The sequence below is a fragment of the Neopelma chrysocephalum genome, unplaced genomic scaffold (assembly GCF_003984885.1).
Source record: "Neopelma chrysocephalum unplaced genomic scaffold, ASM398488v2 Primary Assembly neopelma1_335, whole genome shotgun sequence".
In the NCBI taxonomy this organism is placed as follows: domain Eukaryota; kingdom Metazoa; phylum Chordata; class Aves; order Passeriformes; family Pipridae; genus Neopelma; species Neopelma chrysocephalum.
Genome location: NW_020897998.1, coordinates 537657 through 559482, shown reverse-complemented (window position 1 = coordinate 559482; position 21826 = coordinate 537657). Strand labels below are relative to the sequence as shown.

The following is a 21826-nucleotide window of genomic DNA, read 5'->3' as shown; positions in this document are numbered from 1 at the left end:
CCTCCAGGGGTGGTGACACCAACACCTCCCTGGGCAGCCCCTTCCAATGCCTGACCACCCTTTCAGGAAAGAAATTTTTCGTAATATCCAACCTTAACCTCCCCTGGCACCACTGGGGCCATTTCCCCTTGTCCTATTGCTCATTGCCTGGGATATACATCCCATACCCTCCTCTTCCTCTCCGACACATCTTCCCTTCTTGGCTGACACGCCTGTTCCACTACTCCACCTCTACTGATCACTTCTTCAGCTGCTTTGGCTGTCTCTTACATTTCACTGATGACAAGGGCTCTACAGGAATTGTTCATGTCACCAGACTCATTTCTATGAGTCGCACTTATTAATGGCTATTTTTTTTTAGTAAAAATGATGCCTTTCGCGGCGAGTCGGACCTGAGGTATTCCCTCTGTTCAGCAAGTGATGGGACTCCCCTCCACCTCAGTTTTACTGGGCTGCAGGTGTTTGATGCCTTTGTCCAAACACAAACGATAATTAGTCAAAAAAACAGTTGTTGGTAGAGCCACTCGTGTTTCTGAAAAAGCAAAGTGGACGAAAAATAACCTTGAGTAACTAAGAAAGACTTTAGAAATCCTCAGCAGTGAACACCCACAGGAATCCATGAGGTTCCTCTGTACCTAAAAAATGAGATACCAAGACTTTTTTTTGTTTCTTTGTGTATTTTCAATAATGGGACGTGCAATGCTGGGGTTGCCCAAATGTGCCCCGAAAGGTGGGATTAGAGATGGACTTGGCTTCCAGCAGATATTGGAGTGCTCAGGTCCTGCTGAGGCATTTCTAATTGCACACCTCTGCCTATTAATCACTTGCAAACCTTTAGGCCTTTACGATTTACAAGCCATAAGGTTGGTGCTTAACAGTGGGAAACCCACATAAAACCTGACAGCAAAGAAAATCCGCACTGGAGCCACCTGCCAAAAGTCACAGCAAGTTCCACTTCGACAGCAACTCAAGAGAGAGGTGTGCAGGGATCTCAAAGCTGAATTAAAGCCAGAATTAAAGAATTAAAGCCTCTTGCCCAAGTGCTGTTGGTGTGTAAGTGCCTTCTCTCTTCCACCTACTTCCCTGCAAATCCCACTGTGGGCCACATTTGGAAATTATTTTAAAAAGATAAAATATCCCTAATCTGTTACCAATTAGAAGAAACATGTGAATATTATTTTCTAATTTGTGACTCAATCTTAAAAGCAAAGTTGCTGAAATAATTACATTGGCTCCTGAATATTCCTATTGTGCTCCTGAAAAAAAATGAATAGTGGGTATGTCCTCTCCTGCCCGAGATGCCCCGGGGCTGAACGTAACCATAAGAACCATCAAAGCCCTGAACGTGAACTGAAAAAACTGTGATTTCTGGTCTGTGGCAGCTGCAGCCCAAGGGCTGCCAAACTGATTAGTTCCCTCCTAATGGTCTTTGTGTAACTTGGGTTTGTGGCAAGGAGGTGGGACACGGGGACGAGCCGGGGAGGCACAAGTGGAGCAGCAAACACACGGTGCTCCGGCGCCCACTCCACGAGTGACCCGTTCCCTGAGCCAGGATTTATGACAGAGGCTTCTTTTCAAAAGCCAGACGTGGCACGACTTGAGTGACTAACTCCTGAAAATTGGTAATTTCCTGGTGGTTAGCAGGGGAAGGTCCACCAATGGGGAAGCAGAGGCCTCTAATAAATTTATAGTGCGTTATATGCCAATTAGACCCCTTCAGCCCTTCAAGAGGCAGCACCACCAATCAGGTTATCATCCCACAAATGTACTCTTTAGGGCTGATCTCATCACAAATCAATCCTGCATTTAAAGTGCAATTTTCATTAGTATTACCTGGGAATGCACTTGTGAAACAATGCAAGCAGGTATTTTCCTTCTCTCCTCTGGGTGCCCTTCGTTGTGCAGAGCTATTTGCTTCTCGTACACAGCCACGTCTGAGCCTCCAATGGTAAATAATCATTGTGAATACCACATTAATTCTGCACCCAGCCAGATTTATTACACACGTCATACCTGGGAGTTTCACCGTCACTCACAACCCCTCGGTGAAATTACATCCTTGTACCTGACCACGCACCATGGAAGATCCTGTCAATACCAGGAATCAGAGCAGATCCCTCAGCTTCCCACCCCACCACATCCACAAGTGCTAAGACACCCGATGCTGCTTGTCTGGGCATTCAGAAAAAGGAAAAATGCAGAAATAAACAGTCTGTCTGGGTTTAGCATCTTCAGCATTTGTACAGATCTACTGTCAAACCTCTGGCCACAGCTAAAACTGCACCTTGGTGCTCATGGTCTATGCAAGCAATATTGTACTTTGGATGTTCTTCTCGGCCTTCATTTCTTGCTGAACAAGGCCAGAAACAGCCCTTAGTTTCAGCTCTGTAACCTTAGTCTGAACTGTTTGGGGAAGATGCTTTCAACACAAAGTCCCTCCGCAGTCAGGGAGGGCTTTGGGGATGTTCACAAGAGACGCAGTTCAGCAGCTGTTTCAGACTGGAGGGGTCACATCTGCTCCTGCCATCACAGGGAGATTGGTGACGTGTTATTGCCACGGAAGCCCCAAATCAGAGGGATTTGTAATTGGTAAGAAGACAGGTTGTCACTTCAGAGGAGCTCTGCACCTTGCCTGGCAGCACAAAGGTGCCTCAGGAACACCTGAGTGACCAGGAATGCATTTTCCTTTCCTCCTCAAGCCAGGTTCAGACCTTGGAGAAGCGCATCCAGAAACCTGTCACAGAATCATGGAATATCCGCAGTTGGAAGGGACCCCCAAGGATCACTGAGTCCAACTCCTGGCCTTGCACAGACACCCCAATAATCCCACCAAGTCCTTGAGAGCGTTGTCCAAATGCTCCTTCAGCTCTGGCAGCCCTGGGGCCGTGACCAACGCAACCCGACCCAACCCCAGGTGGCCTCCACATATTTCACTTCCAAATTACTTCAAATTCATTCTAATTAAGGTCAACACTTTGTGATTTGCTTGTCAGCTGCCACAGCACAAGCACAGGAGAAGATAAATGTCCAAGGGCTGAGGTTGTTTTGGCTCAGAGTGCTATGGGATGTGCTTGGGGGGGGGCACTGGAATCTTCTGAGCTTGTGCCACAAAGAACAAACAACTGTAAACTTTCACAGTGCTTTGTTCTCCTCCTCCTACGCTGGGATGTCCAACAGCATTGGGATATGGCAGTCCATGCTGGAAGCTCACCTCACTGAGCACAGACATAACATCCACATTACAAGAACTTAAAGAACAGGAACTCTCTAATGCAGGAATTCCCAAAGCAACCTTCACCTCCCTGCTCCCCAGTCAGGTAAGCTCCTCTAAAGTCACAGTAGGACCAAATTTTCCTTCCTAAACTGCCCCTGCCCTCGCTCATTTTAAATTTTGTGGAGGCTCTTCACAAAAAACCCACAACATAGGAAGAGCAGTGCCATGCCTCAAGCCCTGGGCTGTCACCTGCATCTTATTTCTACTTAACCTCTTAAATAACATTGGAATTCACTTTGTCCCCTGATGGGCGCCGTAATGAGAACCACCTGTCAATCACGGCTCCATTAGCCTGGACAGACTTTCACTTCCTGAAACAATTTATTGGATTCCCAGAAGCGAATGGGCCTTCCTCCTTTTGAGCCGGGTTTTTTTGGGGAGCTATTCAGCGGGAGCGGGTCTCCCTTCTGTCCCTGCTGAGCGGGGCATTGTTTCCCCCGTTTGCTCATGAAAACGGTTTCCTGGCTTGACCCACCTCTTCTTGTCCTGGGCAGGCCGAGTGTTTGCCAAAAACTTCTTTGGACTGCTCAGTTCAGCAGCGCAACACAAAACCCACCAGCTGTTTCCAGCCACTGGGGCAGGGGAAGAAGCCAATCGTGCTGTTAACCCCTTCCCAGCAAAGCCCCACTGCACAGGGAGAGCTGGAGGAGTGTGAGCCCGTCACCCCTGCGCCAGGGGAGAGAGAGGGACTCCAAGGGAGCTCCTTCTCCCTTAGGAAAAAAAATATCTGCTCTCATTCAGCATGAAACCAACCACAATTTTGTTTTCTTCTTGCTTTCTCTTGGTTACACTCAAATTGCAGCTCAAAGAAAAATCTGACTAATAGAGGCTAAAAGCACTTCCTTGAAACATTATCTTGAGTATTTTCATTTCTCCGAATGTGTGCAAGTCCTTACGAGGTTCATTTGCAATGTGCCTATCTGTTTTGATGAGATAATAAAATGTATTTTATTTAAAAATATCTCCATTCCCCCCCCAAAGGAATTTAAATGGTCAGTTAATCTTTCTGCTTCTGAACAAACCACTGAGTAAACAAAAAAGGGTTCGAGATTATATAAACCGATATTTTTTCCATTCTAACACTGGCCTTGAAGACTAAAATACAGATGTACCTGAGCATTGGATGTGTGCCTTTTTAGTATAAATCAGTTTAACTTTTAGCCTGGGAAAGGAAAAAAAATGGAAACAAGATGATAGTTATCTGCAGCCTTCTGTGATTCTCGAGTCAATGGTAAATGGGGGGACTCGTTAGTGCCATAGTGATCCAATCAGGATGAAATTATGCAGTCATGTAAGAAATAATATCTATTAGGCTAATTTAATCAACGAATACTTTACAGATGAATTAGAATGCAGAATCCAATTATTTCAAACATTTGGACTGTCAGCCGCTGTGTTTTTGAAGCAGTGGAAGGGGAGAAAAGGAAGGTTTTAAGGATCCTTTTGAGAGGAGGCTGGGGCTGGGCTGTGTTTACAGCAGGAGAGCTGCTGACAGCAGAAAAGCCCACAACCACAATCAGCACCTTCCACAGCTCAGAGGGCTGAATCCAGCCCCTCTCCCTGCTCCTGGGGCACCTTCCTCTGGGATATTGGTATGGACAGCTTGATCTGCTGTTTGCAGGGGCTGCTAATTACTGTCTCCAGTCTTGGTAATTTCCCCTCACCAGTCACCCTTTAAAGGAAGGCTCACACTCTAATTACAATGGGTCTTTTGTTATTTGGCAGGGCAGACGTGCCCCTGCATTGGTGCAGGACACCCCCAATTCCCTTGATCACAGGAGTGTTTGTTCCCTTGAAAACCAGAGGTTGCTTTACGATGCCAAGCAAAGGGAAATGGTGCACAAAGAATTACCACTAGAAGGGGAAATTGGTTTAAAACACAACTTGACTCAAAGAGGAGAGGACAGAACTGGGGGCTGTGAGCACACAAACCACATCTGTGATCCAGAGCCACTCAACATCTACCTCGCTGATGCTTTGTCCAGTCACAAGGGGATCAAAATACCTGCCAGAAGAACAGAATTCCCCCAACAAGGAGACTTTTGGATTGGCTCCCTGCCATAGAATAAAGGCACAAGAAATCCCACATCCACTGCCTCTCTATGGAGAATTTTCTCCCCAGTCCACTGGAACTGGTGTTTCATGAACAGAGCAGCCACCTCTCTGGCTGGGATGTGACTGTGAGAAGTCTCCTCATCACTTTTCGTAGTTTAAGGTGGACTCAGGTTCCCCAGCACTTCTCAGGAATAATGGAATTGTTTGGGTGGGAAGGGACCTTCAAGACCATCTCATTCCAACCCCCTGCCACGGGCAGGTTCACCTTCCCCTAGACCAGGTTGCTCAGAGCCTCGTGAAACATCTCACACACACATCCACACCATGCAGCCTCATCACACAGGGCCTGCCCACCACATTTACTATCACATGGCAAAGGAGTCTGTTTTGCTCGAGTCCATGGCATGAAAATGGCCTTTTCCCACTCTCTCACCATTAACAGACAAGCTACTCCTGAAAGCTATTGGCAGCTTGAACAGAGGAAAACAGGGCTACAAGACAGTGATGGATACTTTAACCATCTCCTGGACTATCTTCCACAAAGAGCTTAAATGAAGTTTAAGCTTAAAACTTTCATTTCCTCCTGCTGGCCTAAGCATTTCTTTTGAGTATTTGAGGGCTATCCCGAAGAACAGGAGAGCCTGGAGCCTGCTGCAGGCTGTGGATGCCCCACTGCTCTGGAAGGTCTGTGCCGTGATTCCCAACGTACCTGTGATCCAAACATTTGTCTGCCCTGTCATCTGGAGCAGTTAATGGACTCTCTTGCTTATTTAAACGTTTAATGCTCTTCTGATGCCCAAATGATGCCTGTTTCACGTGATGGATTAGCACAGAATACAGCAGTGACAATTTCCTGCAATCTGTGGAATATCAGATTTTGATTACTTCAGGAGGAAAAAGTAAAGTTCTAAGTAAACTGTTTTGATTGATAAGGAGCAGAGGAATAGTTCATGTGGTGGTTCATTGGGAGCCTTGATGAATGCCTGGCAGGACTATCATGAGGCTCCACAGAAGACATGAAATAGCTCTGAGAAGATTTAAGGTATTTATTGCTCAAATAAAACAAAACCAACTGACACAGGTAGGTGAAGCAGTGCTGGGTGACTGAAATCTGCTGATCAGGACCAAGTGCAATTCCAATTTTTGCAAGGCAAAAACTAATTTTCCAGCTTGCCCACTGAACACTGCTGGCTATTTTAGGAATTTTGGATGCTGCCTTTCTTCAGTGAGGAACGGGGATGGTTCCAGATTCAGGCCTTCGTGGCAGATTATCTGCTAGTTAATGCTGGCACTTGTTCTAGTTTTGGGTGGCAAATTATTCAGAAGTACCTTTTTAAGATAAAGCTATTTTTTTAATATATGTGTATATATATATATATATATATGTATCCCATAAAGCTAGAATATATATGTTCCATGTAAGGTTGGACTTGACCTTGGAGGTCTTTCCCAATCTTAAAGATTCTACGATTCCCTCTCTCTATATATAGAGTATACATGCTCTTTCTATATATATCCACTTCGTGGGCCCCATTCCCTTCCAGCAGCAGCATTCCCAGCTCAGAGACTTCAAGCTGAGCAGGTTTCCCACAGGAGCAGCCCCAGCAGGGCGACGTGGCTGCTGCCTGCTGAAGGCAGCACTGATGTCTGGTACGAGGTCTACCTTGTGCTGCCAGGCAAGGTGCAGAGCTCCTCTGAAGTGACAACCTGTCTTCTTACCAATTACAAATCCCTCTGATTTGGGGCTTCCGTGGCAATAACACGTCACCAATCTCCCTGTGATGGCAGGAGCAGATGTGACCCCTCCAGTCTGAAACAGCTGCTGAACTGCGTCTCTTGTGAACATCCCCAAAGCCCTCCCTGACTGCGGAGGGACTTTGTGTTGAAAGCATCTTCCCCAAACAGTTCAGACTGAGGGAACCTTCTGAGAGATACGAGGAAGAAAAACGATGCACTTGAAGGGAGGGTTGCATCAGAAGCACCTTCTCCTTCAGAAGAGGGAGCTGCTCTGAGCCCACAGCACTGTTTTGCTATTAAAAAAGCCAGTTACAGTTAAGCTGTGAAGAGAACTGATTTTTTTATTTTCAGTTTACTATTGCTGGGCGGGGTTGATGGATGTTTTGGACAGAAGAGGCTGAAAGGAGGCTTTGTGAGCCAAGATGATTAAAACAGTTGTCTTGAGCAGAGTTTGTCTATTCTGGAAAGAAGTGGGGGAGACTCCAAGCAATCCATCAGCAATCCATGGCTGGCAGAGGAGGCACTGATTAGAAATGACAGCTTTGCAACAGGTTTGAAATCAAAGGGCAGTACAACCAGCTGTGTGGTTGAAAAAGCTGCCCAAAAGCTACAAGGATCCTGATGATCTTCAGCTTTTCTAGCTTACCTCCTCCAAGATCCACCATGTGGTGTGATGGGAACACTCCAAGGAGGATAAAGATGGTAATAAAATGAAGGATCCTTACAACCTGCAGTCTGAGAACACGGTGGATTTGGAGGAGGCTTTGATGCTTAGATGGGGTGTTTAGGACATGGTTCAGTGGTGGACCTGGCAGTGCTGGGTTAACTCAGTGATCTTGGAGGGCTTTTCCAACCTTAATGACTCTATGAATCTATATTTCAGATGCAGAGTGGAATCCAATGGCAGGGTTTGTTATTCCAGGCTATCAAAAGAGACCATGCAAGAGCAAGGACTAAGGATCTCTTGCCTTCCCTGCAAAATGCTTGGACTTTCCAGAGCTATTAGGACAAGTGTCCCAAACCACTTGTACTCTGCTGATAGTGCTTAGGATGAGATTCTTAAGCTGTAAGTAATCAACCCACTTTGTCTACTGTAAAAGGTTCTTCCACATAGAAGAAAAAGAAATTACTGATTATTCTGAGATCCAAGCAGTGTGACAGACCTGGCTGGTTATTTTGCACAGCTTTTGTAGTGAAAAAAAATATGTTCCTATTATGGCTGTGATCTGGCAATTAAAACATCTTCCACGTGACAAACAGCAGGCAGCTCCCACCAGCAGTCAGAAGCAGCTCCACCACATTCCTGAGCATTTATTTTTTAGCTCCTCGATCAGACCATAAAGGATGGACCACTGAGAACTGCTGGGTCAGACCCTAACCTGCATCTTGGTGGGCATCTGATCCCAGCCCTGCCTTGCTGAACCCGTGAGCTGAGCACTGGCAGTCCCAGCCATCCCCCTGTTTGCTTTTGGGAATCACGTCTGAGGAACACAGTAACCTGGCAGCTACCTCCAATCCTGCCTGGATGCTTGGAAAAAAGCTATTGCTCCCTTAGAGATCAAGTGGGCAGCAGCCCCTTAACAGGAACTGGTCTATGAGCTACCACCACATGTCTAATTAATGACCCTGCCGGTCGCAGCTGGAAGAGCTGAGCTGGGGGTGATTAATTAAATTAGCTGGCAGAGGAAATTACAGTGGAAAAGCCAAAGTTTGATTGCTCCATAATTAACCACAGTGCAAATAATATCTGCATCTATAACTTCCAGCGATGAGATCAGAAGCCAATTGAATTTGGCACTGATTGAAGCTGTAAATATCCTGTGGTGAAAAATGATAGGTTTGTTCTGAAGGGAAAACTTACAGAAATGGACATCCAGCGGATGCAGGAGGGGAGCAGGGGACAGGGGAGGGAAGAGCACTGGAATTAGATCCTGATTTCAGCTGATCTCTGCAGTCTTCTGGAGTGGTGGTGGACTCAGCAGGAAGAAATGCTTTACAATCTGCTGGATGCTGTGAGGTTCCTGAGCAGAGATTCAGTGAATCCAGAAAGCAAGGACCACAGGGATCATTCAATCCCCTGCATTTCCCCACATCCTGTGTTTCCTAGTGGTGGGATTCACTGCTTTCCCTGGGACAAAACTGCACAGCTTAAAGCAACCAGTCCAAACACCTCCTCCCCAGTCCATCCCCTACTCCTGGGAACACTTGCTTGAACTACAAGAATCCATTTTTCCAAGGACATCACCTCCAAATGCCTGAAAACCCTTCTATCCCCCCCAGTCATTATAATTGCATTAAACCCCTAGAGCATCTCCTTCTGAAGATCCTCACTGAAGACTTGAAATATTTCTTGCCATTCTTCTCCCCAATTCCCTTTCTATTTTGCCAAGTTACAGTCATAACATGTCCACACCTCCACCCCTGTATCACGCTGAATTACTGTGAGTAATTCACTTTCACTGCTGCTGCAGTTCTGGCTTAAAGAAAGCTCAGGTTTTTAACTGAGGCCCAAAACACACCCCCTTCACACCCCCAGATAAGCCAAGATTTATTTACATGCTTCTCAAACTGTTATCCGATCTACTCTTCAATAAAAATTGCATGTTCCAGAAAATATTTATTTTTTTTAAAGCACTGAAACCAGTTTCCCTGAATGTTGAACTAATAGTGAAAGGGCACCATATACACACATAAAACATTTCATATTTTGTGTATTTTACACATTATCTGGAATTTATCAAGGATATTATACATATGCTTGATAGATTCTTGATAAATGTGCTTGGTAAACTCTGTGCTTGTAAATGTATGTTTCCTGTGTGTCCCACTATGGCAGTGAAATGGTCTGTCACCTCTTGGCTGTCAAAAATACAACCCAAACCTCTCTCCCCCAGGATGTCACATGCACTTTCCTCTTATAAAAATATCATGTTTGAGGGTGGAGAGTATTTTCCTTGTCTTACTGTGACATCCCCCATGACACCTCTTGTTCTCCCCTCTCTCTTATTCCCCATCTTAACACGTACATTGATATCCAACGAGCTGTCTGACACCCCAAAAATGCAAATGTGACAACAAACACCAGCTAAAACATCAGATTTGGACGTACATTAATTTCAGGAGTCCCAAAACTTTATCACAAGAGTTACTTTCTGCACACTTTCATTTCACTTGGGGCATTCCCATCACACATCCTGCACAAGCCTAGGCCTTGTCTGCTCCTCCACACCCCCCAAGACCCCTGTAAAACACACTGTGTCCTTAAAAAAAGACCCAAAATGTTGGGGACTGATTTTTAACATACAAAATAGGTGCTTTGCATTAGGCTGCTGAGTTTGTCCAGCCTCCAAATATGTTTTGTGGAGGCACCAGCACACCCGTGTTCCAGCTCCATCCTGGGGCTGATGAGCCACAGGCCAGGGGCTTCACAAAGAAACCACAGCTGGGAGTACCCAGACCAGCCAAAACTGCAGTTCCACCACTCACAATTGCAACTGCAATAATATTTTCAAATAATCATGTTTATTTTAAATACTACGTTAAATAATAATATGATTTAAAATCATAATATTTTAACTTTTTGCCTAGACTGGAAGTCCTAACAAGTAACGCCAATTAATTTCTGTAGCTGCTTTTCTCTTTTCCTCCTCTTTGCCTGAATGGAACAGGTGAATCCAAGCAATCTCAGGTATCTATTTATGACTTGTGGGAGCTGCACAAGTGGCCAAAGCAGATCTGGTCTGGAGGGGCTCAGGCAGGAGCACACACATATGTCATTAGCGAAGGATTAGGGCTGCAAATTTTGGCTTCTTGAGATGAGAGAGGAAAAAAGGCAACTTCTGGATATCATTTTCATAATACATCCTTCAGTTTTAGCACACAGTGACACAGTCCTGTTCTTTCCACCTGCAGAGGAGTCTAAAAAGCATTAATGGGGCTGTGATTTTATTGTGTGTATGCACCTCAGTTTCCTAAGCCTGGCTGGTGCTGTAGAGAAGTGAAAATACAGTAAAAACATCCCTTAAGAAACTCTGACCCGGATGAAACAAGGAAAATGTAAATCTTCTGGGGAAAAGCAAAGTTAGCTGGAAGATTTCTAGGCCATGACATAATCATCTGTTCAGCACGAAGACTTTTTGAAGCCTGTCCCATCTGCACCTTTTGAGGCTCCCCAATTACCAAGGGATGGTTCTTCCAGCTCCCCAACCTCTCACAGACTCACACAAAAAATGCTTCAGCGACAGGACTCGGCCCTGTCTGCACAACCTGGTTAATAGGCACGGGGAGGAATTTCATCTGCCTCCAACTCCTGCCTCCCATCCCTCACCTGGGCTCACCTCCACACATTTTAACCTGCTAGTTAATTATTTGAATGTCTGATTTCTCCTGGTCACTCTTTCAGCGCCCTCTCCCCCCAGCACCCTGACATGGAAAAATGCAGCAGTCAGAGCATTATCTCTGAGGAACTGAGGGTATGTGAGAGCTGTGGGGAACCTGCATTCGGGCTCGTGTATCTCAAGTTTCAGTCCAGTCAAAAGCCAGCACCATCTTTTCACTGCTGCCCTTTTCATTTAGTTATCTTACTGAAGTCTCCTCTCCCCAGTCCCTTGCCATAGGCTACCAGCTTCCTGCAGAGCCAGAAACAAAGCTCAGTCTTAAACAAAGGGGGGAAAAAAGGGAAAAAAGCACAAAAGAAAGTTGGTCACAGTTACTGTCAGGGAGCCCTGCGGGTTCTGTAGCCACGACCAAAGCGAAGGGATGCTGCTGCTTCTGTGCCTCGTGTCACTGGCCAGCAGAGCCACCAGGAGCACTGCCTGCTCCTAAAGTACTGCTCAGCATCCCCACCGTGGCTTTAGCCACGCTCTGCCCTCCCCAGGAGCTGAGACAAACCCAGGAGCCATTCAAACAGCCCCTGAGGGCTGACAGGGGCAAAATCAGCACACGCTGACCACTGTCACCAGTGACAACTCCCAAAAAAGTGCTGCCCATGGACACAACCTTCCTGAACACCCCACCCGGGAAAAGGTAACCTGAGGACCACCTCCCTCCCCCTCAGCCTATCCAGTGACAGCCTGTCCTCATGTTTAACCACAAGCAGTTTATATATCTCTTGACACCAGAAAACGTGTGTAGAAACGGTAAAAGGAATTTATATAACAAAGGTTCAGCAGCACAAACCAGGAATAAACTGGCTTTATGGCAACTTATGCCCCACACAGAAAGCAATTTGAGTTATGTTTAGTCAAACTGCTTTATGTTTGGGGAGAGCTGATGTACAGAGAGGAAGATGTGACCTCAGGACTGGAGGAATGCAAAGAACAGGTCAAACACCAACTACACAGAAAAGCTCCAAAGGAAAAGAAAATATTTTACCTAAGATTTCTATCTAACAAAACAGAATATTTCCTCCTGGATGTTTCCCCTGCCAGCAGCTCTGCTGAGTTCCTCAGCAGCAGCAAGTGCTCAACTCACAGTAGTTCCCAAAGTACTCCCAGATGAGCCTTTGGATCTGACCCAGGGGATCCCCTAATAGCTGATGCTTTTGGCATTTTTTTCCTCAATGGTTTTATTTTGGTCTTTTTATGATTATAAGTTTCAGCCTCACAAACAGCTGAATTTCAATAGCAACACAAGCGTTCAGTGCTTTTCCTTTTGGAAACAACTGATAAAATATTTACTGTGAAAGAGAGTGAGGGCAAAGAGCACCTTGGCAAGGCTGCCCAATGCTTTAGACAGCAAACTTCATTTTTCAGTTGCTTTTAGCTTTCCATATTTAAGAAGAAACTCTCCATCCCTATTCCTCAGGTGCTGTGGAGTAGCAGATGTGTGCATGCACACATTGGAGCATGTAAATGATAAAAAATGGGTGCAAGAAAGCCTAGTTAATAGAGATGCACTCCCCTCCAAAATGTCCTGTTTTAGTCTCTGATCTCACTTCTGTTTTCTTTCTAAATGCTTATAAAAAAAATCAAGGAATTTTCTGGGGCAAGACTAACCCACAGTGGCTGACATCTGATTCCTTTTCAGCTGTACTGGCCTTTGGTCATTAGCTTGATGTGAGCCACACCTCCCACCAATTTACAAATAAAATATCCAGGTTTTTTCCCTGTTGGAAATGAATCTTCTTGCTCTTCCATGCTCCTGTTGCAGTGCCACAGTCAAACAGTGGCCCAAGCAGTTTCTAACAAACACTGTGGTGGTTCTCTCTCTATTAGTATGTTCTGAGTTGACCTTTTCAAGCAGCTTTTGGCCAAGCAGATGTGAAGTCCAGTGCAAAGACATTCATCTTCAAATCTGAGATGCTCCCTAGCTCTGCCAGGTGTCTGGGAGAGAACTAAGACAAAAAGAGAAATAATCAGGCCATATCTAAACCAGAAATTAAGTCTGAAGCCAAGATCCTGCACGGTTTTGAGCCCTTCACAACAGGCACTCACCCACTGGACTGGTTCTTATTCTAGCAGACAAAATAAAATATCACTTTTTGTACAGCTGATTATTGACTTAGGAATACTCTTTTCCCTATCTCATCACTGTTCATACAACACAAAGAAATCCTCCTTGCCTGAGTCCTGAACACAAATCCTAGATCTTCCAAAGTGTAACAAGCTCATCAACCTCTTATTTAGGGCGTTTCAACCTAACCTGGTGCTTTTCAGTGTGGCAGCCAAAACCACCCAGCAGCTGTGAAGAATCTCAGCTGAATAAAGGAACCTGGAGCTGACTGTACCTCCAAGGTAAAGCATTTCAGTCTCTATCCCCTGCCCTGCTGCAGAGACCTCCAGGGGCAGGATGTCCCCCAACAGCTCTGATTTGGAAGGTTAATACACCCAAGGGCATCTTTCCTTGAGCCTTCTGGGTGTGCCCAGAGGGGGTTTCTCGTTTTTTTCCACTGACACTGAAAAATACCTTTGAAAACAAGGGGTCAGTGATTTCCACAACTCCTGGGAATGACACGTCAGGGAAGAAACCCAAATGTCTCTGCAATTGTATGAAAATGGCAAAAAACTGCTAAAATAGGGACTGTTGCCTCTCTCTTCCTTTTGCTTGAAAGTAAAGCTCCTTGAAGGCCCTTCCCTTTTATTCAGCTTCAGTACCCAAAGTTTGGCCATTGCCTCTGGCCCACTGCTCATGAATGGTTTGGGTTGGAAGGACCCTAAAGCTCATCTTGTTCTACCCCCTGCCACAGGCAGTGACACCTTCCACTAGCCTGGGTTGCTCCAAGCCCTGTCCAACCTGGCCTTGGACACTTCCAAGGATTTCATAAAGTGGTTCTGATGCTATTTAGATTGAAAAGAACAACAATATTGTGGTTTTCACACCTCTGCCTTGTCACAAATGCTCTAATACACAGCTGAAGGAGACAGAAACACTTCCTTTGCAGGTTTCTCTTTCACTACCAACGAGGAAAACAAGGTTTATAATAATTATTGCAAGCCAGGCTTCTGTTTAAAAAGTGTTTGAGCTTTTCTCAAAGGCAGATTTGCACACAAGGAAGTGCAGTTGAACCGGGGAGCATTTTCTCTAAAGCGCTCATTAACTTGGACAACCCGGGTCGAGGGGTTTGTGTTGTTGTGGTTGTTTTGTTTTGATTTTTAATCATCCAGGCATCTCCCATGCCTGTACAGGCACCAGTGCTTTCCCGGATCAGCTCCTGGATGACAAGCTCTGCCAGGCAGCTACAAGGACAGTAGAGCACAGTGCACTAACCTGCATCTCTGGAGTGCTGCATCTGAGCTCCCCAGGCCTCCAAAGGGCAAAGTCTGACCAGCAGCCACCCCAGCTGACATTCCATTTGCCTCACTCAGCCATTCCTATTAGATGCATTTCCTGGAAGCTACTGGTAAGTGACAAATTTTATTCTTATCTTTTTAATTTGATTGCAAAGCAATGCAGTGACTCCAATCTGGAAGCCCACGATCCAGCACGTGGGAATTGGTTCACTTTTACAGCTGTACAGGGGGGAGCTTTGAGTTTACTGGCAGCAATGAATCAGCCTTTTTATTTATGCCCGTGTTTGAAAACGCAATACCACCGTAACTAATAATTTATACATTTTCCTCATTACCTTTATGAAATATCTGCTGTCCAAAACAGAGCTAATAGAACTCCAGCTCACTGGGAGCTGTGCTGCTCGGCGGAGTTCAGCCACCAGAAACACCAGGAGTGAGTTACAACTCTTGAGCTTTGTTGCTGTATTTTTATTTTAATTCTTCTTATTAATTCCTTCCCAAAACCTCCCATGTTCACGGGGCTTGCTGAAACACCTTAAGCCAAACCTTTAAGTCAAACCTTAAGTCCCCCAGCAGCTGCTGGGCCGGCAGAAGCCCAGCTGTCTAAACTCTCCTGGCAGTAAATGTCACTCTTGCACACAGAGTGCGTGCCTGGAGAACCCAGGGGCACATCTTGGGCCATCACATCCCATCACGTCCCCGGCCCAGACGTGAGAGCCGGGATGGGCTCCGTCCCCACAGCCCCGGCGTGGCCCTGCCCCTGACAGGCTGCTGCAATGACAGAAATGCACTTGGAGTTGCAATTAGTGGCACTGTCATTTTCGGGCGCTCCTGCCAATTAATTAAGCCTGTCAAATGGAAAAACAGCGGCATTCACATGATAATTTATATAGGGAGAGACTGGCCCAGCAAAGCTGCCGCGGCCGCCAACAAAATCCCCTCCAAGCGCTCAAAAAAAAAAATAATAAAAAAAAAATAAAGAAGTAGAAAGGGGAGGGGGGGAAGAAAGAAAGTTAAACTGTCCTTGTTATAATTGTTAACTCTGATCGCTCAAGTAGAAGACGGGCTGATTAAAACTCCAAACGAGCCCCCAGCTCGCTTAAATCTCAGAGTCCGGAATGATAGAATCAGAGGAGTTTATTCATACCATTAAGCCCCAGAGAACTTAATTGAAAGAAGAGCATAGCCTGGACCTTGACAAGCGGGAGGTCACAGTAATTGCTGCCGGACATATTTAACATTAAGATAATCAGGCCATTAATTACCCTTTGGATCATTAAATCAGCCAGTTGCAAAATGAAATTTCTGCCTCTATTACTCACTTGAGAGACCACAGGGGTGGCTTTTAATTTATCAGTGAGCTTGAGATACAAAGGACCAGGCTTGGGGAGGAAGGAAAAGGGGGAGAAAGGAGGGGGTTTGCTTCAGCAGAGGCAGGAATATCAATCCGCCATGCTTGGTGATCGTGGCAAATTAACTAGGTAAGATAACCTCGGCTTCTAAAGGCAGAAGCTGGGGGTATGTAAATAGATGAGGGCAGACAGGGAGATCAGAGCCTGCACACCACTTAGCAGGATAATAAAGGAAATCATCCTTGATTATCAGTGCTAATTTGGACACTGCCGGTAGCTTGTTATGCGTGTTCTGAGTAGCATTTAATTAATTCAATTGCTTGTTAATGAGGGAAGTGACATGTGGGGAGCAGATGCCACCCAACTGCAGATGGGTTCTGGTCAGCCCTTCACAATAAAATCTTCCCCTTTTTTTTTTTTTTTTAATTTATTTTTAAAAACCCCCTTCCCCCACCCCTGAAACGGGAAAGGTGTCAAGCGTGGAGGAGCATTGAAAAGGCACAAAACACTGACCTCATCAGGCCAAGAACCGCCAAGGAACCGGAGCTGACAATGCGGGCAGAGAGGTCCCGATGCTCCCCCAGGCCCCATTTGTGATGCTGCCGCCTTATGCCAGGAATCCAAGACCAACAGGACCATAACAGCAGCTCCAAAAGGAGCCAGAGATGAGAGAGGGATTGAGCAGGGCATCCTTACCGGACCCAGGACACGATTCTGGGATCCCAAGTACTCTGTTTCCCAGGGCTTGCCCTTTATTTGCACTGTCTATAATAAAGGATTAATTATTTTTGTGAAAGAAGACGGTATGGGTGAATTTTTTTCACAGAAGACATGGTCTAATATTTTTCATCAGTCATCCCCCAGAACCCAGCTCAGCCTCGGAACAGCAAGCCAGGCTTTAGTGCAGGACTGTAAAACTCAGCTAAATACAGTCGAGCTGCATAATGTTTTCTCGACACCATTAAATTCAGTTCATTAGTGAGCGGGGGATCAAACTGGATCTCACAGTGTAAGGTGAAAGGCAATTCCCGACACTGCTGGCTCCCAACTCCACACTGCTCAGCCAGCACTGGATTTTCTCACCACCTTCGGTACCCAGAACAAACAGGGCGACTGCTGTGCAAACAAACCCGAGCACGACTGCTGCAGATGCTCCAGCTGAAGAGCAGAGCTTAAAACCACGCCTGGGCTTCTGCCACCCATCACTTAAAAAATACAGTTTTAATGGAACTGGAGGTTTGTCCTATTTATGAATATTCTTAAAAAGATACCAAAATGGTGGAGCCTTTTAAGGTTTGCACTTAAGGATAGCCCTTTAGGGTAGCTAATGCAGATATCTGGCATCACTTGAGTAGGAAAACAAGAAGTGGGGCTGGGCTGGTGCCTGGACATGACCTTGCCTTCCCTCCACTCGCCCAGCAGCTTCCAGTGGTGGAGGTGACACATCATCCCAGTGAGACAGAGATGGAGACCCTGGGAGCTCAGAGGAAGAGGGTGAGGGAGCAGATAATCGTCTCCTGGAGTGGGCAGGGGGATGGTGGCAGCTTGTCCCCTTTGGAAAAGGCCAACAACATCTCAGGAAGTCGATGGTGGCAACCAAGTCTGCAAACAGAATCCACGTGGGTAGGAACAGCAATGGGGAGAAAGCAAAACCTGCGAGGCGTGTCCAGAAGGAAGGCAAATACCTGTAGGAGACTGACACCCCTGTGCAGAAGGCCCAGGTCACACATGGCACAGAGTCCCCAGGTCGGCCTCCCCACCCCTCCAACGCTCCCCGGAGCAGCTGCCCCGCCGGGACACTGCAAAGCACCGCTGGCACAGTGTGCTTGAACAGCATCAACAGCAATTAGAGGAGAGTCCTGATCTCAGCCCTGGCCCCAGTTAATTGTCGCAACATTGATTCACTCTAATTTGACTTCTCACTCCAAATTAAACCTGCGTTACTGAGGGAGGGGCTGCAGGCAAACCCTGCCCGCCCCCCCCCCCCCAGACAGTAAATTTAATATTGATACACTCACAAAAAAACCTGGTGGTTGTTGCACGATCCATACCGAGAGATCTGTTTCCTTTTTTTCCCCTTTTCCTTTTTTTCTTCCTGCGAGTAATTAAAAGATGCTTTTCTTGACTAATGATGCCCCTGTTTGGAAATAGGAAGTCGATACTCCTGCACCAGCAGTCAGCTCCAATTTGTCACAGGGCTCCCGAAGTTTGAGCGGCGGCTCTCGGGGCTCTGGTAATTGCTGGAACCAATTACCAGCTTTCCAAAGCTGACCTAGTCATGGACCCACGGACACCCCTGCTCAGGGCCAGCTGGTCCCCGTTCCCTTTCATACTCAGGATCCACACGTGCTTAGGTTTCCTGCTGCCTCACCAACTTTTTCTGCTGTTTATTCCCCCTTCTTCCCTGTGATCACACCAACACCCTCAGCCCAACCTCTGCCTCGTCCTACTGCTTTATCCCACACGGCTTCCTTGGGGATCCCGCCACACCTGTGCTCCCAAAACCTCCCAGGTCAATGCTTGAGGCCATCCAAGGGGTTGCTTTTGATCCAGAGGCACCGAACGACCCGGAGATCTGCTTACAGAATTCCAGACTGGTTTGGGTTGGAAGGGACCTCATCTCATTCCACCCCCTGCCATGGGCAGGGACACCTTCCACTAGCCCAGGTTGCTCCAAGCCCTGTCCAACCTGGCCTTGGACACTCCCAGTGCTGGGGCAGCTACAGCTTCTCTGGGCAACCTGTGCCAGGGCCTCCCCACCCTCACAGCCAAGAATTCCTTCCCATTATCCCATCTAACCCTGTCCTCTGGCAGTGGGAAGCCATTCCCTGTGTGCTGTCACTCCAGGCCCTTGTCCAAAGTCCCTCCCCAGCTCTCTTGGAGCCCCCCAGCACCAGCTCTCAGCTTTCTTCCCCCTCAGAAGGGGTTTTGCTAAACGCTTCCGTTTTCCCTATTCTCCAAACATCCTTGGTCTCCCTGTATCCCTTCTCCACTGGAACTCCAAATCTCAGCTCCCCAAATTATTTCTTCCCACTTACTTTCTTGTCTCTTCCCCCAGTCCCTCAGTTTCAGTTGCCTCTCTCCCCTTCAATCCCCAACAACAAAGAAAGAGGGGTTGTTTAACCTTCCTTTCAGGTCCATTTTAGCTGCTTCCCACGGGATTCCTCGTGCCAAACTCCAAACAGCACTGAGAAAACAGCACACACAACTTCTACCTGACCAACTTGAACTCACTTTCTTGCCACAGCTCAGACAGAAGGATTGTGATGCTGGCAGAGACCAAAGCAAAGCACAAAAGGAGGCACACACTTGGAAAAAGCAGAGCTTTGTGGTATTTATGTGAAAAATCTCATTTCAGTCCCTGCTGCAAACAGCAGAAGGATGGAAGCAGCAAAGCAAGATTACAATTGCTTTGTGGGAAAATTTTCACATCATCTTAATTCTACTTTTTCTAGCACCTCTTCCATCACACAACTGTGCACTTGAACACAGAGCTGGAAATTCCTATTTATAAAATGAATCTTTTTGTCCCAAAATGTTACAGTGCAGGAAAGAAAGTGCAATGGTGTCGGTGACAATCAGAAGCAGCTGAATATAACCACGAAGATGTACAGAAACAAAGCAGGAGAATTAAAATAAGCCCTGAGCATGAAATACAAAGAGAACAAAGTTGATTTTCTATAAGTAAAACTCAATCCCAAATGAATTATTTAATTCAAATGGACAGTGCTCTTTTTATCACAGTCACACGGATTTTAGATTTTTCATGATGTTTATTATATGACTACTAAAATAATGCAAGTTTTCTTTTTTTGGATAAAATACTAATTGAGTGTAAGCCTTTTCCTTGCAAGTATTTAGAACTGAGGCATCTCTCCAGCTCCTCTCAATAGTAAGGAGCAACATGTATTTGTCAGATGCAAGAATATGAGAACTCTGGATTACACTGTACCTGATGAAATCATTATGTTACCTGTCTAATAAAACACACACCTACAGCAGGAATCCCCTTTATGCCTGAACAAACCCTCTCCTCAGGTCTCCCTGAGCACTTCTATATGCAGTGATTCATCTAAGTAGCCTGATTAATGCAGTGGCTTCATTCTCGAAGATGAACCAAAGGTGGCACCACAAATTCATTTTTCAGGGCTAACGAAATAATGCAACAAGAAACAGTTGACTTGATCACACACAACAGCACAAACCTACTCCTGCACCAGGGGAGATGGCCCAGGTTCACCTGGAAAAAGCAGGATCCTGGGATGCACATGGACAAAGCCAAGACAGAATTCCCGCCGGGCTCTCCCGTGTGCAGGAGGCAACGCTGAGAGCTGAACCTCCATCCTGGGATGGAGCTCCCCCAGAGCTCAGACCCCGTCACAGCCTTCTGAAGCCAACCCCAAAGCCTGGCCCAGCAGGTCTGTGTCCTGCCTGAACCCCTGCCACTGCTTCCCCGCAGCCAGTATGTTACAGCCAGCCACCTCAAATCTACTAAAACCACCAAAGCACTTCCAAAACATCTTTCTTTGACACTGAGCAGATAAATTAAGCACAAAAACCTTTAGGTTTTGGTAGGACAATGGATCACGGACAGATTTTCACTCTGTGGAGCTATGGGATGTAGGTAAAATGCTGTTCTCACAGGAAACAACCCCCCCACCAGCTCATGGTTTCACATATATCACATAAAAAGTAGTAATCAAGTCCATAGAGAGCAGGACTTTGAACACTCCTGAGGAGAACCCAGAGACCTGACAGCCAGCTATGAACTCCTGAGTGAGCCTGAACTTCTGAAGGCAGATTATTAATCACAAAGTGATAGTCCAAGAGCCAGGAACTTTGTGGCCAAGCGAGACAAAGAAACACAGGCCAGGGTAATTTAGGCTGAGGAAGAAGCAGGCGGGAGGTTTCCATCTCCCACTGCTTTGTCGTTCAGTCACTGAACAAAAACATCACCCAGCTGCTGAGGAAACCTTCACAAGAGGGGAAAAAGTAACGGGGTCACTCGACTTCTGACACCCCCACTTGGGCACCTGCTCTTCCTGGGCACTCAGCAAAGATATAACTCGTGATTTGTACGAGGCACACGGCGAGGGAGAGTTTAAAAACCAGCAGCATCACACCCCCCACCCTCCCTGCCCGCCGCAGCAAACCCACCTGGAGGAGTCTGAGGAGGGCTTCATGTGGCCTTGGCTGTTCTCCTCCCACACACTGTTGGCCAGCTCGTTGCCGATGGCCGACATCACCTTGATGAGCTCGATGGGCCAGTCGTCCAGGTCCAGGGAGCGCACCCGCGACAGGTGCGTGCCGAGGTTGCGGTGGATCCCTGAGCATTCGATGCAGATGAGGGCTCCCAGGTTCAGGCTGGCCCAGTCAGGGTCTGCAGGAGGAGGGACACGAGCAATCAGGACAGTGAGACACCCAACAGAACCCGGCAGTCCCTGCTTGTGGATAAAGAGCTTGGCTCCAGGGGTGTCTCGTCCGAAAGCGCAGCTGGGAGGGCTGGGGTCAGTGGAGACCCCAGTGGAGATCCCAACCCTTCTGAGAAACCCTCAAGGATTAAAAAAACCAGAAAGTGGGATATCTCAAAAGATGTATCACTCCACCTCAAGTCAAAAGAAAAACTATGAATTAGAGAGAAAAGGAGAAACAAAGAAAATATAACTGCAGTGACGGGC

General features: G+C 46.6%; 1 protein-coding gene across 10 annotated transcripts in view; it reads right to left on the bottom strand.

Annotated features, from left to right (window-relative positions):
- AGAP1 (ArfGAP with GTPase domain, ankyrin repeat and PH domain 1) overlaps window positions 1–21826 on the bottom strand; it is a 301541-nt gene that overhangs the window by 11969 nt on the left and 267746 nt on the right. For 9 of the 10 annotated variants that reach the window (XM_027705461.1, XM_027705463.1, XM_027705467.1 and 6 more), the window contains one exon: window positions 21306–21528. In XM_027705461.1, coding sequence (XP_027561262.1) covers window positions 21306–21528 — 223 coding nt within the window. Of the gene's footprint in view, window positions 1–1833; window positions 1941–21305; window positions 21529–21826 lie in introns of all 10 variants that reach the window. The other variant, XM_027705469.1, reaches the window with a different exon arrangement.